The sequence below is a fragment of the Zonotrichia leucophrys genome, chromosome 1, assembly GCF_028769735.1.
Source record: "Zonotrichia leucophrys gambelii isolate GWCS_2022_RI chromosome 1, RI_Zleu_2.0, whole genome shotgun sequence".
Lineage (NCBI taxonomy): Eukaryota > Metazoa > Chordata > Aves > Passeriformes > Passerellidae > Zonotrichia > Zonotrichia leucophrys.
The window spans coordinates 114,799,701-114,812,301 of record NC_088169.1 but is presented as its reverse complement, the minus strand read 5'-3'; the positions used below and the strand labels follow the sequence as shown (position 1 = coordinate 114,812,301).

At 37.0% G+C, this 12,601-nt stretch overlaps 1 protein-coding gene across 5 annotated transcripts in view; it reads right to left on the bottom strand.

Moving 5' to 3' along the window:
* EPHA6 (EPH receptor A6) overlaps nt 1-12,601 on the bottom strand; it is a 603,925-nt gene that overhangs the window by 111,329 nt on the left and 479,995 nt on the right. For all 5 annotated transcript variants that reach the window (XR_010442290.1, XM_064728221.1, XM_064728244.1 and 2 more), the window contains one exon: nt 11,583-11,707. Coding sequence is in view for 4 of the 5 variants with exons in the window: in XM_064728221.1 (XP_064584291.1) it covers nt 11,583-11,707 (125 nt within the window). In the remaining variant the exon portion in view is untranslated. The remainder of the gene's footprint in view (nt 1-11,582; nt 11,708-12,601) is intronic.

The window sequence follows — 12,601 nt, the reverse complement described above, 5'->3', positions numbered from 1 at the left end:
ATGCTAAGGTTTACTTCAAAATGACGTAATAAACCTGCTGACAAATACAGTGCAACAGGAAACAGAAGCAATCCTGAAAATGTGAATATTGGAAAATTTCTTTGCTGTTAAACAAGCCCAGAGACCCATGGATATAGAGTGGGCTGATTGCCAAGTCATTCCTTTGGTGTGTGAGGTTCATGGTTCACAATTCTGAACGAGGTCCTGGTGCCACTGCAGGTTCCTTCCCCCCATTCTTACCCTTATCACTCCCCCAGAGCCCAGCAATCTGCAGATCAGTGGCTTTCTGAATTGACTAAATTTACTTCATTGGGTCTTACAGCTCATAGACTTTTCTTCCAGGAATTTCCTTAATTATTCCTTCAACAAAATTTGCTTCTGGCCTCCAAAACATCCCTAGGCAACAAGTTTAATTACAAACTGTGTTTAAAAAATACTGTGGGGATTTTTTTAAAAATCCACTTTCTGACAATTTATTGAATATATTTCAGTTTCTTGACTACAAGAAGTAGTGAATAATAATCAACATCAGTAACACTACAAGAAGTAGTGAATAATAATCAATATCAGTAACATGTTCAGCCAATTTCAAAATATCTGTGTATATCATAGAAACAGAACTTCTAGCTACAGATGGGAAGTAGGTCACTGGATAATGAAATATTTAAATTGAAAATGCAAACCCTGGAAGAAAGATAACAAAAAGGGACAACTCGTGTGATGTGAAAAGTCACAGTCCAAACACCTGAAGGTCTCCAAGTTGCTGAGCCATGGGGCAGGCAATGTTCTCACACCCAGCATTACCAGCACAGGTAACACCACAGCTGTGCACACAGAACTGCTGGGGCAGAACTCAAACTTTGGGGATCCTATTTCCTACTCAAGTGTGAAGGCAACTGAAATGCAGAGAAGCATCTTACAAGGGAAGTGGAATTCCAATACAAGAGCAATCATCCAATTTTTCAGAACACTTCTGCAGTGAGGTGACTTGCTTCAGCACAGAGCAGCCAGCACTCTACTTTAACAACCCCCCATCAAAAAACAATACAAAATAAATTTAAAAAATCCCCTAAAAACCCCAACAACTGCTCCCCCTTCCCTCCCAAAAAATCCCAACAGCCCACAACATATGCTCAAAGCTGTGAAAATCAAATGAGTCTACCAATCCAAAAATGTAGTACAGCACTGAGTCAGCTACACAGAACTCAGCTCTAATAGTGCTGCTGACAAATTGCCTTAATTCACTTCATTTCAGAATCCCTACAATATTCACAGGCAGACAGGGCCAGGGTTTGGATTAGGGCTTCCTTTCAGTGCTGAGTATTTGTCAGGTTTGTAACACCTTGCTGGGAAATTTCAACTCCTGTGGGATGCTTGCAGCTCTACAAACACCCTCATAAAAACCACATTCTGTACTAAAACTACATTCTGTACTAAAAACCTCTTGTGCAATCATGCCTTTAAAACTCCTTTCTAAGATGTGTTGCAGCCTTTTAGCATGTAAGGACATGTAGACTCCCTGGGCTTATTTTAAGATTGGTTTCAGCTTAGTTTGAATCATCTACATAAATAACTTTTAATATTAAAAGAGCAGACTAATGCAGAATTTTCGCTTTTCATTTGCTACTGAATGTTTCCTGCCTGGCAAATCCAGAAAAGATACTTACTGATATACAACAGCTTGAAAACAAATTCAGTGGTATTAATAAAGCTATCACTTTTATTTAAGTAAGCAAAATATCTACTTTTATAGACTGAATTGAATCAGATTGCTATTCAGATTTTCTATTCTGGAAAAAAAATGACTGAAGTCATTAGGATTCATTTGAGACCATACGAATGTTAAATGGTAACAAGTCTTTCATATGCTAACTGTGAATGTGTGCCTTTGGGACAAATACTTCCCTTTTCAAAGAAAATTGGGATTTATAAGCATAGAATAATGCTGACAATATCAAGACAGATTTCAACCATCCAACAAAAATCAATTTTGGAGGAAGAATTTTGGCCCTAAAACACAAAATCTGACACTAACTAATGTTTGACTTTAATCAGTGCAATACAAATAATAAATCAGAGGCAAGGGGGAACCTGCTGATCTCTATGTAGAGATTGTGTATTGTTTTTCATTATGTGAGCCTATTCAGATATAAACATATAATAGCTATTGAAGTCACTCAAATATCACATATTTTGGTGCATTTGTGAGCACATGCAAAAATCTTTTTGTGTTTCAAAGCAGGCAAACAGCAAACATCTATCCTGTAATGCCAACTCAGAAGGGTTGAATTCACCTCTGGTGTCATGACTGTAGTGCAGAACTTGGCAATACATCAACAATAAATACAGCATATTCCTTAAGTTTATGTTTTCTTCAAACACCTCGGTGAGTTAATGGCGTGTAAAGCAAAAACAGCAATCTTTTTTTCCAATTAATTTAACATGAATTTCAAGGGCAAAGTAAACAAACCAGCAAGTAAATCAAAAAGCTGATTTTGCACTTTCAAATTGACACAGCAAGTTTTTGCTCAATTTTTTTGGGAAGTGCCCATTTCTGATGTAGCTAACTTGGGCAGAAATATAATTTCTGGTGGTGGCAAAAACAACAATCTGAAAAACTGTTAACAAAATTCACAGATGGATATCAATACCTTTTAAAAAGAGCTGCTCCAGCCACTAAAGACTTTTGTTACTATAATATAAATACTTGTATAAGCATGAAAACCAGGTAGTTTGTACAAGGTCATTGCAAATACAAGATGCATCAACCTGGTGAAGTTCCTAGAGCAACATAAATCTGTTTATGAGCAGCAGGTGAATTCCTGCAAAAGACTCTAAAGCTATTAACAGCTCGGTAAGGAGTACATAATAATAGGTTGTTAACTCAGCCATCCCAACAAGCACATCAAGAAAGGGCACTTTGAAACTACTAATGCAAATACATTAAAAAACGCACAAGAAAAGCAGAGAATTCCAAGATTTTTCTTGTTTCAATCCATCAAATAAATATTTTTGGGTTTATTCAGGGACAATAACAAAACTACATGGGAGTTACTGAATGAGGTGCAATTTTTATGAATTCAAGTTGGCTGATGAAATTATTAGTTTAAATTAAAAGCTCCTCTAATGTTCATTTTGATTCCAACAACCACATCCCCACACCAAACCCACAGCTTTTGTTTAATACATAGTAAAGTGATTATACTGATATTAAACAGGAAAGTAGTGGTTTGGTGCATTAAGATGGAGGGGCTCTTCCTAAAGGAGCTTCCTCTTTCCCTTTGGATATTTCTCCCTTATCCCAGAATGACTGCTTTGGGGACACTGCTACTTAATAAAAAAGAGGTTGCTAATATTATACAGTCAGTGGCATCATTTAATGTGAAAAGGAGACCATTCAAAGAGGAAAACTAATATCCTGTCCTTTTCTGTGCTTAAAGTACAATTGAAATGCAGTCTTAGAAAAAAGAGACAGAAAAAAAGGAACTTTTTTCAGTTTTACTCTCATACCTTTGTACCTCTCCAGGTATCTCTTGAATGCATTGAATATTGCAGGAAGAAACTGTAACAATATCTGAACACTCCTTCATTTAGACAAAGATATAAACTCATGTCTCAAGGCATAGTTATGATTTAATCTATGAATCCACCTTTATGGCTGTAAATCATCCATGTATTGCAAAAATCACTGTGCCAGCTCCAGCTTTCAAGAGTTTGGGCTCACAGATGATTTTTTTTAATTTTAAAGCTACTTTGTATTTTAAGAGGATCTAAAGGAAACATTCTGACTGATTTTAGAGATCTGGAGATGTAGACATTGTATTTAATTATAAATAAGTAAAATCACTTTCATTCAGACAACCATCATTTGGCAGGTATGCTTGTTATGTTTAGGTCATTGTTCACAAAACTTGCCATTTTTTTGCTAGAAATCTGTGAAATTTTTAAACCCAAAGTTTGACTCCTGAATGGGTGTTAAGGTATCTGAGGGAACTCCATCTCTATTATCATATGCAACGAAAACTTAGTGCACCTAAACTCCAAGGTGAACACACTGCAGGCAATTGATAAGAACAGACACAACAAAAATAAAATGCTTTGGGAGTACATTCTCTACTTTGTTAATTCAGACTAAACATGTTCAACTCCTTACCACTTCCTTTTGTGCAACTGATACATTATCTCTGATGAGAAAACATTTCCTTTTTACTGTATGTTCATCAAAATCATCTAAATGCTGCCTTAGCTGAAACTTTCTGCTCTATAAAACAGCTGCTTCTGATTTTTGACCCCACCTAAACACATAAGATTAACACTGATTCCTGCGGCTAACATTATTATTATTATTATTATTATTATTATTATTATTATTATTATTAGTCCTGTGTCAGTGCACAATTCTGAAAACTAGTTTTCCTGAGGTTCAAAGGCTTTACAGGATAGAAAAAAACAATTAATAAGTAATTTTATTAGCAACCAATCTTTGTTATCAATGAATTTAGCTTTCTTAGCTTTGTTTGAGGTATGGAACTAGTTGTGTTTGTTGTTTTGTAATAGTTTGCATACCTCCTATGCTTATTCCTAAAAAGCATTTGAAAACCACTTATACAAAACCATTAATACACTTTTTCTGCATTTGTGCAGCTCTTCTAGCAGTTACTGGAATTAGCAGTGCACATGGACTTTTCCTTGGAGAAAATGGTATTGGCTGCAGGCAAGAACACAAGATCAGCAGAGACTTAAGTATGGGGTTTTTTTTTAATATCAAATCCACCAGGCTTGCTTAAACAGCATTATACTTCTCATTGAGAATTTCTGGTTCAGCAGGAACAACAGCAATACCTCTATAGGCTACTTTATTATTAAACAGAAAAGTTCAGAAGCTGTTTCTAAATAATTGACAACAATGATTAGTAGACAAGCCAAACCAGGCATCTAATAGAGGTCTAGCTTAGAACTTCTTTGATAAACCCTTTGCTGCATGTAATTGATATTTAGATGCCAGATTTCTTTTTCTCCTATACAGTAATTACATTGGTGTCATTAATAATGGCTGCTACAAGGTCCTTAGGTTCTTTCCAGCAAGGCAAAAATTATATCTGGTCAGAGAGTCTGGTAATTAGTCACTCTCTTTTCAACAGTTCAAAACCTATTTTTTTTCTCTTTTCAGAATCTGAGGCTTTTTCATTTTTTCCCTTGGGAATCTGGGTTAATAACAGCAGAACAGAAAAACTGAGAAGCTTGTTTAACACCACTTACTATGCTAAAATAAGCTAGGAGATTTCATTTTAATGATTACATCCCAAAGCACATTTGTAGTGATTATTTTTAAAAAACATTCAGCAGACATGGTTCATTTCCCAGGAGCTACAAAGGGCTGAGAATGCCTGAGGTGCTGCTCAGAGCCCTGGTGCCTCCCTGTGACATGCTATGAACAAACACTAAGAGCTGCCTAAAACTACTGCCCAAAACCTCTTGTACATTCCAAACACTCAGCACTTTTGTTTTGATGAGAATTGTTGAAAATGTAATGAAAATGTATTATTGCATGAGTCCTACATTTCTTGATTCCAGTCATATCAGAAACATTTTACTTGCAGGCAGCAGATTGCTACTTATGCCTTAAATCATTTGAATAATTTGAAAAATATTACAGAAGAAAACTGTGCATTAAAAAAAATAATTATTAGCATGAAGTTAAAATTTCCCCAGTTGATCATTTGAAGCAAGCAGCTTTTATGTATACTCAATAAATGGCCAGATACCTGAAGTGCTCAGCTGCTTATCCCTACTGTTGTCAGACTATACCTGTTCCCCAATCCTATCAGTGATGTTGACTTTAAAATTTAGCAACAGGGATAGCAACAATAAAGGAACATGCCCAGAAGAAAGAACCAGCACATGCCAAGAACCCAGCCACAAACAAACAATAGCAAACAAACCCCTCTGGCCATGGGTAATGTCACACAGCCCCCAGGCTGCCTTCAGCTGGGAGCTGCTGCATACATTAGTCTTCAGGATATAAAAATCTACCATAAAAGAAAAATCTGAACCAAAAAAGTAACAGCTAGTGCTTAAAGGAAATAGGGGAGTTGTAACAGCTGTGTCTGAAAGAAAATGTTCCTTCTTAGTTAAACATTGTGCAAAGTGGTGGCTAAAGAGGTGGAGAGAATGGAGACTTTTGGCTCTTTAAGTAGTAGGGAGGTAGAGGGTCAGTGAACTTCACACATGCCATGTGTGCCACAGACCTCACAGAAAGGCAGAGGAATTGACAAGAGAAATGGCTGATTTTACTGCACATTTCAAAATTCCACCCAGAAATTCTGAGGACTGAATGTGATCCACATGAGGTGGCTTCTTATGAGAAATGTCCTTATTTTATCTACTGAGAACATGTTTGGCTCCTGTTCACTGAGGCTGATTCCAGCCCATACTCAAGCAGGGTCAGGTTAATTAATTTGAGAAGATCATTATGCAATATCTCCTTGGCTGGAGAAGACACAGAGGAACATCTGGTGCTCTCTAAACCAGGATGAGTCTCATAGTGTTTATAATTTTCCATATTAATTCTTATAAAAATAATTCTGTCACTCAAAACATTATGCACTGAGAGTCTTAAATTTTCTCATTATTCCTATCATGTAATTTACCTAAAGGTCTGTCACTCAAATTTGGGATGTCTCATTTTAATTCATATTAATGATTACTCAAAGAAATAGCAGTCTTTGGTTTAATATTAGATTTTAAGACTGCACATCATTTCTTGTATAAGTTAAGTGAAGACAGCTGTAGACTGATAGAAAAATTAACAAGGTCATGCTGCTTTCTAATTCTTTAAATCTGGTACTTTCCTCTATCATCTCTCTGCCTCATCAGCTCTTCATCTCTTTTTCAAATCTCACTGGAAAACTAATTTCCTCCTTGCCTCTACTGCTCAGTTATTTTCTCACTTCTATTTATTAATTCCATTCTAAATAATACTGGGATGAAGGAGAAGTAATATCTGATGTCCTACATATCCTGTCCACTCACTGTCCTATGGAAGTGGGTTAATTGTTTTATGTGAAAACTGCCTGTGAACTGCAAATTGAATCTCCCAACAAAATGAAGTATTTTGGCAAAGGGATTTGGCTTTAAATTTCATCAAAAGACAAGAAAGCAAAGAAATATCACCCCTCTCCTCCAAATCCCGATTTTAAAGATATTCTCTACCTTCTCTATTTAGAGATTTCACTGCAATGCCTCGGGTTACTGCTTGGGTACATTCCATTAAAATCCCTTCTCTACAGACAGGTTTCCTTAGCTAATTATATGTTATCCTGTGTGTAACAGGAAATGCAATCCAGCTGCTGTGCTTGGGCCATGTGGGAGAACAAATAACAACTTAATACTGTTGCTGATACGTGCACAGCTTGGTATGCCTAATGCAGGTCTTAGGGAACATTAATTTTTGATGATTAACTTTCTGGGTTTGGATGGAAAGGGGAGGAATAAGTGTTTTCCAGTTCAGCTGCACAACCTGGAGTGCAGCTGGTGGGATTTATATCTACTGTGTGCTGTGTTCCCTTTCCCATGAGGGAACTCCTACAGAAGGAGGAATTGTCATTACAAGGCTCTAACAAGGCCCCACTACTTCATCTGCCTCAAACACGAAACACTTTTAATGAGAGGTAAAGAGATTATGATGCCCTGGAATGTTGCAAATAGTGCAAGCTTTGGTCAGTGTCTGAGTAATAGTTTAAAGTATAGAAGAAAAATTAATTGCAATTAGCAGTGGCAATGAGATTATACTAATGAGTTTGACTTTTAAAGGGAAAGACACTATGGCACATGAGAGATTTTTTCTTTTAGAAAAAAAATAAAAAATGGTGTTTGTGGATGATATCAAGGGACCATAGAATATAATGGACAGAGTACAGAATAGGGCAGACACCCTGTACCAAGAGAGATAATTTGCAATGTGTAGTATCTCAAGATCCCAAAGGTGGTCTATGAAGAAATGCTTTTATGAGCATGTCTTAGAATCCCCAGGGGCAAACATTTAACTGATTTTCTGTGTGTTGCTGTAAAGACTCACTTACTATGCAAGGCACAGACTTCAGAATGATTCATAATCTACCTGAAATCAGGCATTTCAACTACCAAGCCTCAACAAGGCAATTATTTCAGGATCATGATAGTCTCTGTCTGGTTACATCACACAACTATTCAAACAGTTGAAAACCCTTTCTCTTTGCTGTGACAGAACTTGGAGAATCTTGGACTGAAAGCTGAGGAATGTTTGTTCTCCCAGGCCAAATCACCAAATTTTGTCCCAGGTCAGATTTTGTTCACTGCATTTTTGGCTGAAAGGCTGCAGAACAAAATGACCTCCTGTCAGACAACCACATAAAAATGTACCAGTGCACTCCAAAATAAGAAACTACAAATCTGTACAACTGACTCACAATGAAATTTTGTTATTGGCCCAAGATTTTAATTTTTAGAGACAATATTTCCTGAAGTTCTGAATGTTTTACAGCAATTCCCCGGAGAAATGAAGGTCATATAGCAAAAGGTACTTTAAAGCAGAAAAATTATTGAACTGCTTTATTGTACTTTGAAATTAATGTATGAATCCCTATTTGTAACTTATTGAGACCTCTGGGTAACTCTCCTTATCTACTTTATTTCTTTATAACTTGGTAGTCTTTATCAGAAGAACATCTTTCACAGAGAGGACTTGATCTTTTGATAGTTCTCTGTGAGTAATTTGTATTTTACAAGAGTATAAATACAAGTTTCTTGCATAATTGGCACAGTGTAGCCTCCTTGTGCTTCTTCTGGAAATGAATGGAAAGATGCATCTTTATCCTCCATGCTCATCATCATTAATTTGTCTTCCTTATGAAGTTGTTGGAAACTGCCCCATTTGGTGGAGTGCTTACAGTTTATTGGGCAGCTATTTGATTTCTGAAGTTTACATATCTTCCAGAAAACTTTGGGAGCCCATGACAAGATACAACTTCCATTTGTGAGCCACAGAATTCCTACTGGTGATAATTAAAAGCAGGCTGCTCCCCTAATGTGCTCACCAATGATGTACTCACAATTTTTCAAATGTCAACAAGGAAGCTTAAAAGAAATAGCAGTAATAATTGTAAAAGTTTAGAATATTGCATAATTCCTCAGAGCTTCAAGAAGTTAAGAAACTGATATAATCGGCTGAATTTGAGGGATTGAGTGGTTGTATTTGATGAGGACATTGCTTTTCTTACATTGTTTATCAGAATAAAAGCTTTCTTTATTAAATACAAATGACAGCTAGAAAGGGATAGAGATGAACTGCAAAAGTTGTTCCATTTTTCTACCTAGTCTGTTTATTAGTAGCTAAGACTACTGTTTTATGCCTTTTTCTTGACTCCCTAAGACATTAATAGAATTTCTGACCTTTTCAAATTTAACACATTCTTCAACTTTACCTGCATTTTTTACTCTCTGTTAGAGGGATGTCTTTGTGATAAATTCATACTAGATCCAGTAGAAAATTATTTCACTCTTATCATACTTTCTGTGAGCATGCAATATCCCTATTTTGTCACTTCTGCTGAGAACAGGAATGCTGATATTCCCCTGTTTCAGAGTTCCTGGGAAGGCTGAGAGATTACACTGTCACTGGCTACATCTAGCCCTGTCACAACACAAACTATGCTTTTCAATATACAGAGCTCCACAGTGAAGAAGAAAAAAACTAATTGAAACATAAAATTAATAGTGCATATTAATATTTTCTGGCTTTGAGGTAGGAACCATCCCTTTTTCTTTCTCAATATAAAATTTTATTTGCATTTGGCCACTACACTTAGCCAGTTCTGTAACGTATGCTTCTTGATTTAAATATGATTAAAGCAAAATTTAAATATTAAAATGGCGTGAAATAACATTTTCCAATTTAATGCTGTAAATAAGCAGACTGACTTGCAGTAATGGGTTATTCATCTCTCTGATCTAGAACCTGTCTCCAAGACAGGTCTTGCAAATTACACACTGGAAGGTGCCAGCAGTGAATTTTATCTCCCCTGACCTCAGAAGAAACAGTTTATAAATAGAAGATGCTCCTTATATATTTTAAAAGGTGGACACAGAAAATTGTTCTCTTTTTTCTCATAAAAACAGATAAGAGTGATTTAAACTGTTTCTAGCAAAGGGTCTTAAAGCCTGTGCCTGTAGTCTTGCTGCACAATGGTCAAGGCTAAGGAGGAAGTAGACCTCCAAGAAAAATTATTTGCCTTGTCACTCAGCACTGACTGGTCTTGGCACATAATCCATTGAGAAAGGATTTTATTGAATACATATCTAAAATTTATAATTTAACATCCATACCAATGGCTACAGAACTGTTGGAACTGTTCCTTTCAACTGAATAAAATCTCACAATTTGTTGTGTTAAATTAACCTCTTTAATATCAATGAAGAAAAGAAGTTATAATGGGGCTTGCTATGATAATGGATGAGAACCTGAAGGAATTCCATTAGAGTAGGAAAATAGGGTTCTTGGTTTGGCTTACCAAATATTCTAAGCAATCTGTCTTCTCCTTCTAGCTGTCCTATTTAAATTGTTTGGATTTTTTTTCCCAGTTTACCCTTTCTTCTGCATCATTAAAGCTGCATAATCTCAATAGAGAAGTGCAGTCAAGGAATAAAATTCTCAGATATTTACAGAGCCTAATATCCCTAATACTTTCTCCCATGACTTGGTTTGTATTTCTGTTCTTTGTGATCTTCACACACATCAGTTCCACTGTGACTTCAGATGGGGGCAGGGAAACACAAGAACTCACTTAGCAGGGAATTGTTTAAGGTACAGACATCGAAAATTTCCTGTCTATGTTTACAGCACTGAAGGCACTGCTCAGCACAGAATTTTTTACTGGTACCAGGCCCTGTAGCAACTGGAAATGACCAAATATGTTTTGTGCTTAGGGAAAAGGAGGCTTCAAATTATGCTTTTCCAACACATGTTATGTGTGCACCTTGTACCTTTAGTTGTAGTGCATGCTGCAGCTCTTTTATGTGTGAAATTGCCTGATTTTGACAGAGCACTAGAAATCCAACAGTTTCTCTTGTAACCTTTTGTAACCCTCTAAACAATGCTGGTGCACCTATCCTTTAAGCACATATTATTGCTTTATTTAGCAATAATAAATAAATAAATACATCTTTTGCCTCAAAATGAAATCATGTTCCCATTCACTTTAATTCTGTTGTGTCAGTGTCACTGTAATGTCAAGTTTTTGCAGTCTATAAATCAAAATATATTGAAGCATGTGATCAGTTTATCCATGTTTTTAAATGTAGTTACTATGAGATGAGTAAATGTACAATCTGCTTGCTGCTCTACTCAATTCTAGTGTGAAACAAGACAGTCATTAACAACTTAGATGCAAAACAACAAAAAATCAACACAAAATAAAATGTCTGGCATAAACACACAGCATTGTAGGTGGCGTCAAGTGAAAAGATTTTTAAAAAATACGATTAAGAATACAAAACACATTGCTCTTTAGGGTCTGAGTGTGGGTGATGCTGTAAGCGAGACCTACTTTCTCATAGTACTTGATCTCGTAGTCCAGAATTGCTCCATGGGGAAAGTCCGGCTCTTGCCAGGAGAGGGCAATGCTGTTTTGGGAAGCCCAGTCCTTCCTGACCATACCTATCAAGGTGGGTGCTGAAAGGGAAAAGGATAACTAAGGGTTAAAGACAAAGCACACGGTTTATCCTTCCAACCTCCTGTCTGAGGATACCAACCCGAGGCAACTTGGAGTGACCTCCAGACAGAAAAGCATGACAGATGGCAATTCTCAGGGAAACCATATAACCTGGAATTAATGTCTCAAGCACACGCTGGTAACTCCTCTGCTGAGGTGCAGAGCAGCTTCTGGAAAATGGCTCTGTGCAAAAACACAGAAAGAAACTGGGCTGGGTGGGCTCTGCCCCAACCAGGCAGCACTGCTGGCTCCAGGGACACTGTGTCCAGAGCAGAACCACACTGCAGAGGCAGCAAATTCTGCATGCAGCTTAACCTTCATTAAATGTTATGATTCTAGCGTTTAGGATGCACATTCAATTTACTCTCTGGGGTAAGATAAAGTGACACAGCTCGAAAAAGATGCAATGAATCCCTTTTCTGGCAAGCCCTTTGTGAGAGGTCTGTGTGCACCAAGAGCCAGCTCCTGCAGGAGCCCCTGGAAGGGATTGGGGTACGAGCAAAGGGAGAAAAATCAGCTCCTGGAAAGGGCCCAACATGCATGGATGCACCTAGGAGCCAAATTATCTCACTCTGCGATTAACCAAATTTAAGAACCAGTTTTTTTGCCTTTTTGGAAAAGAAGGTGTGTGGCATTCACATTCTCTGAAAAATCCCTTTGCCCACAATTTTTCTCCTGGGAAGCTGAGAAGCCTCCAAGAAAAAGGAAAATTATTATCTCATTTGCTTCTCCCGTGTTTTGCTCCTTTGGAATGTGTTTGGAGATTGTTTACCAATAGGTTATTGTTTCATTGGTTTCTGATGTGTTTTCACTCATTGGCCAATCATTGCCAAGCTGTGTCAGGACTCAGGAGA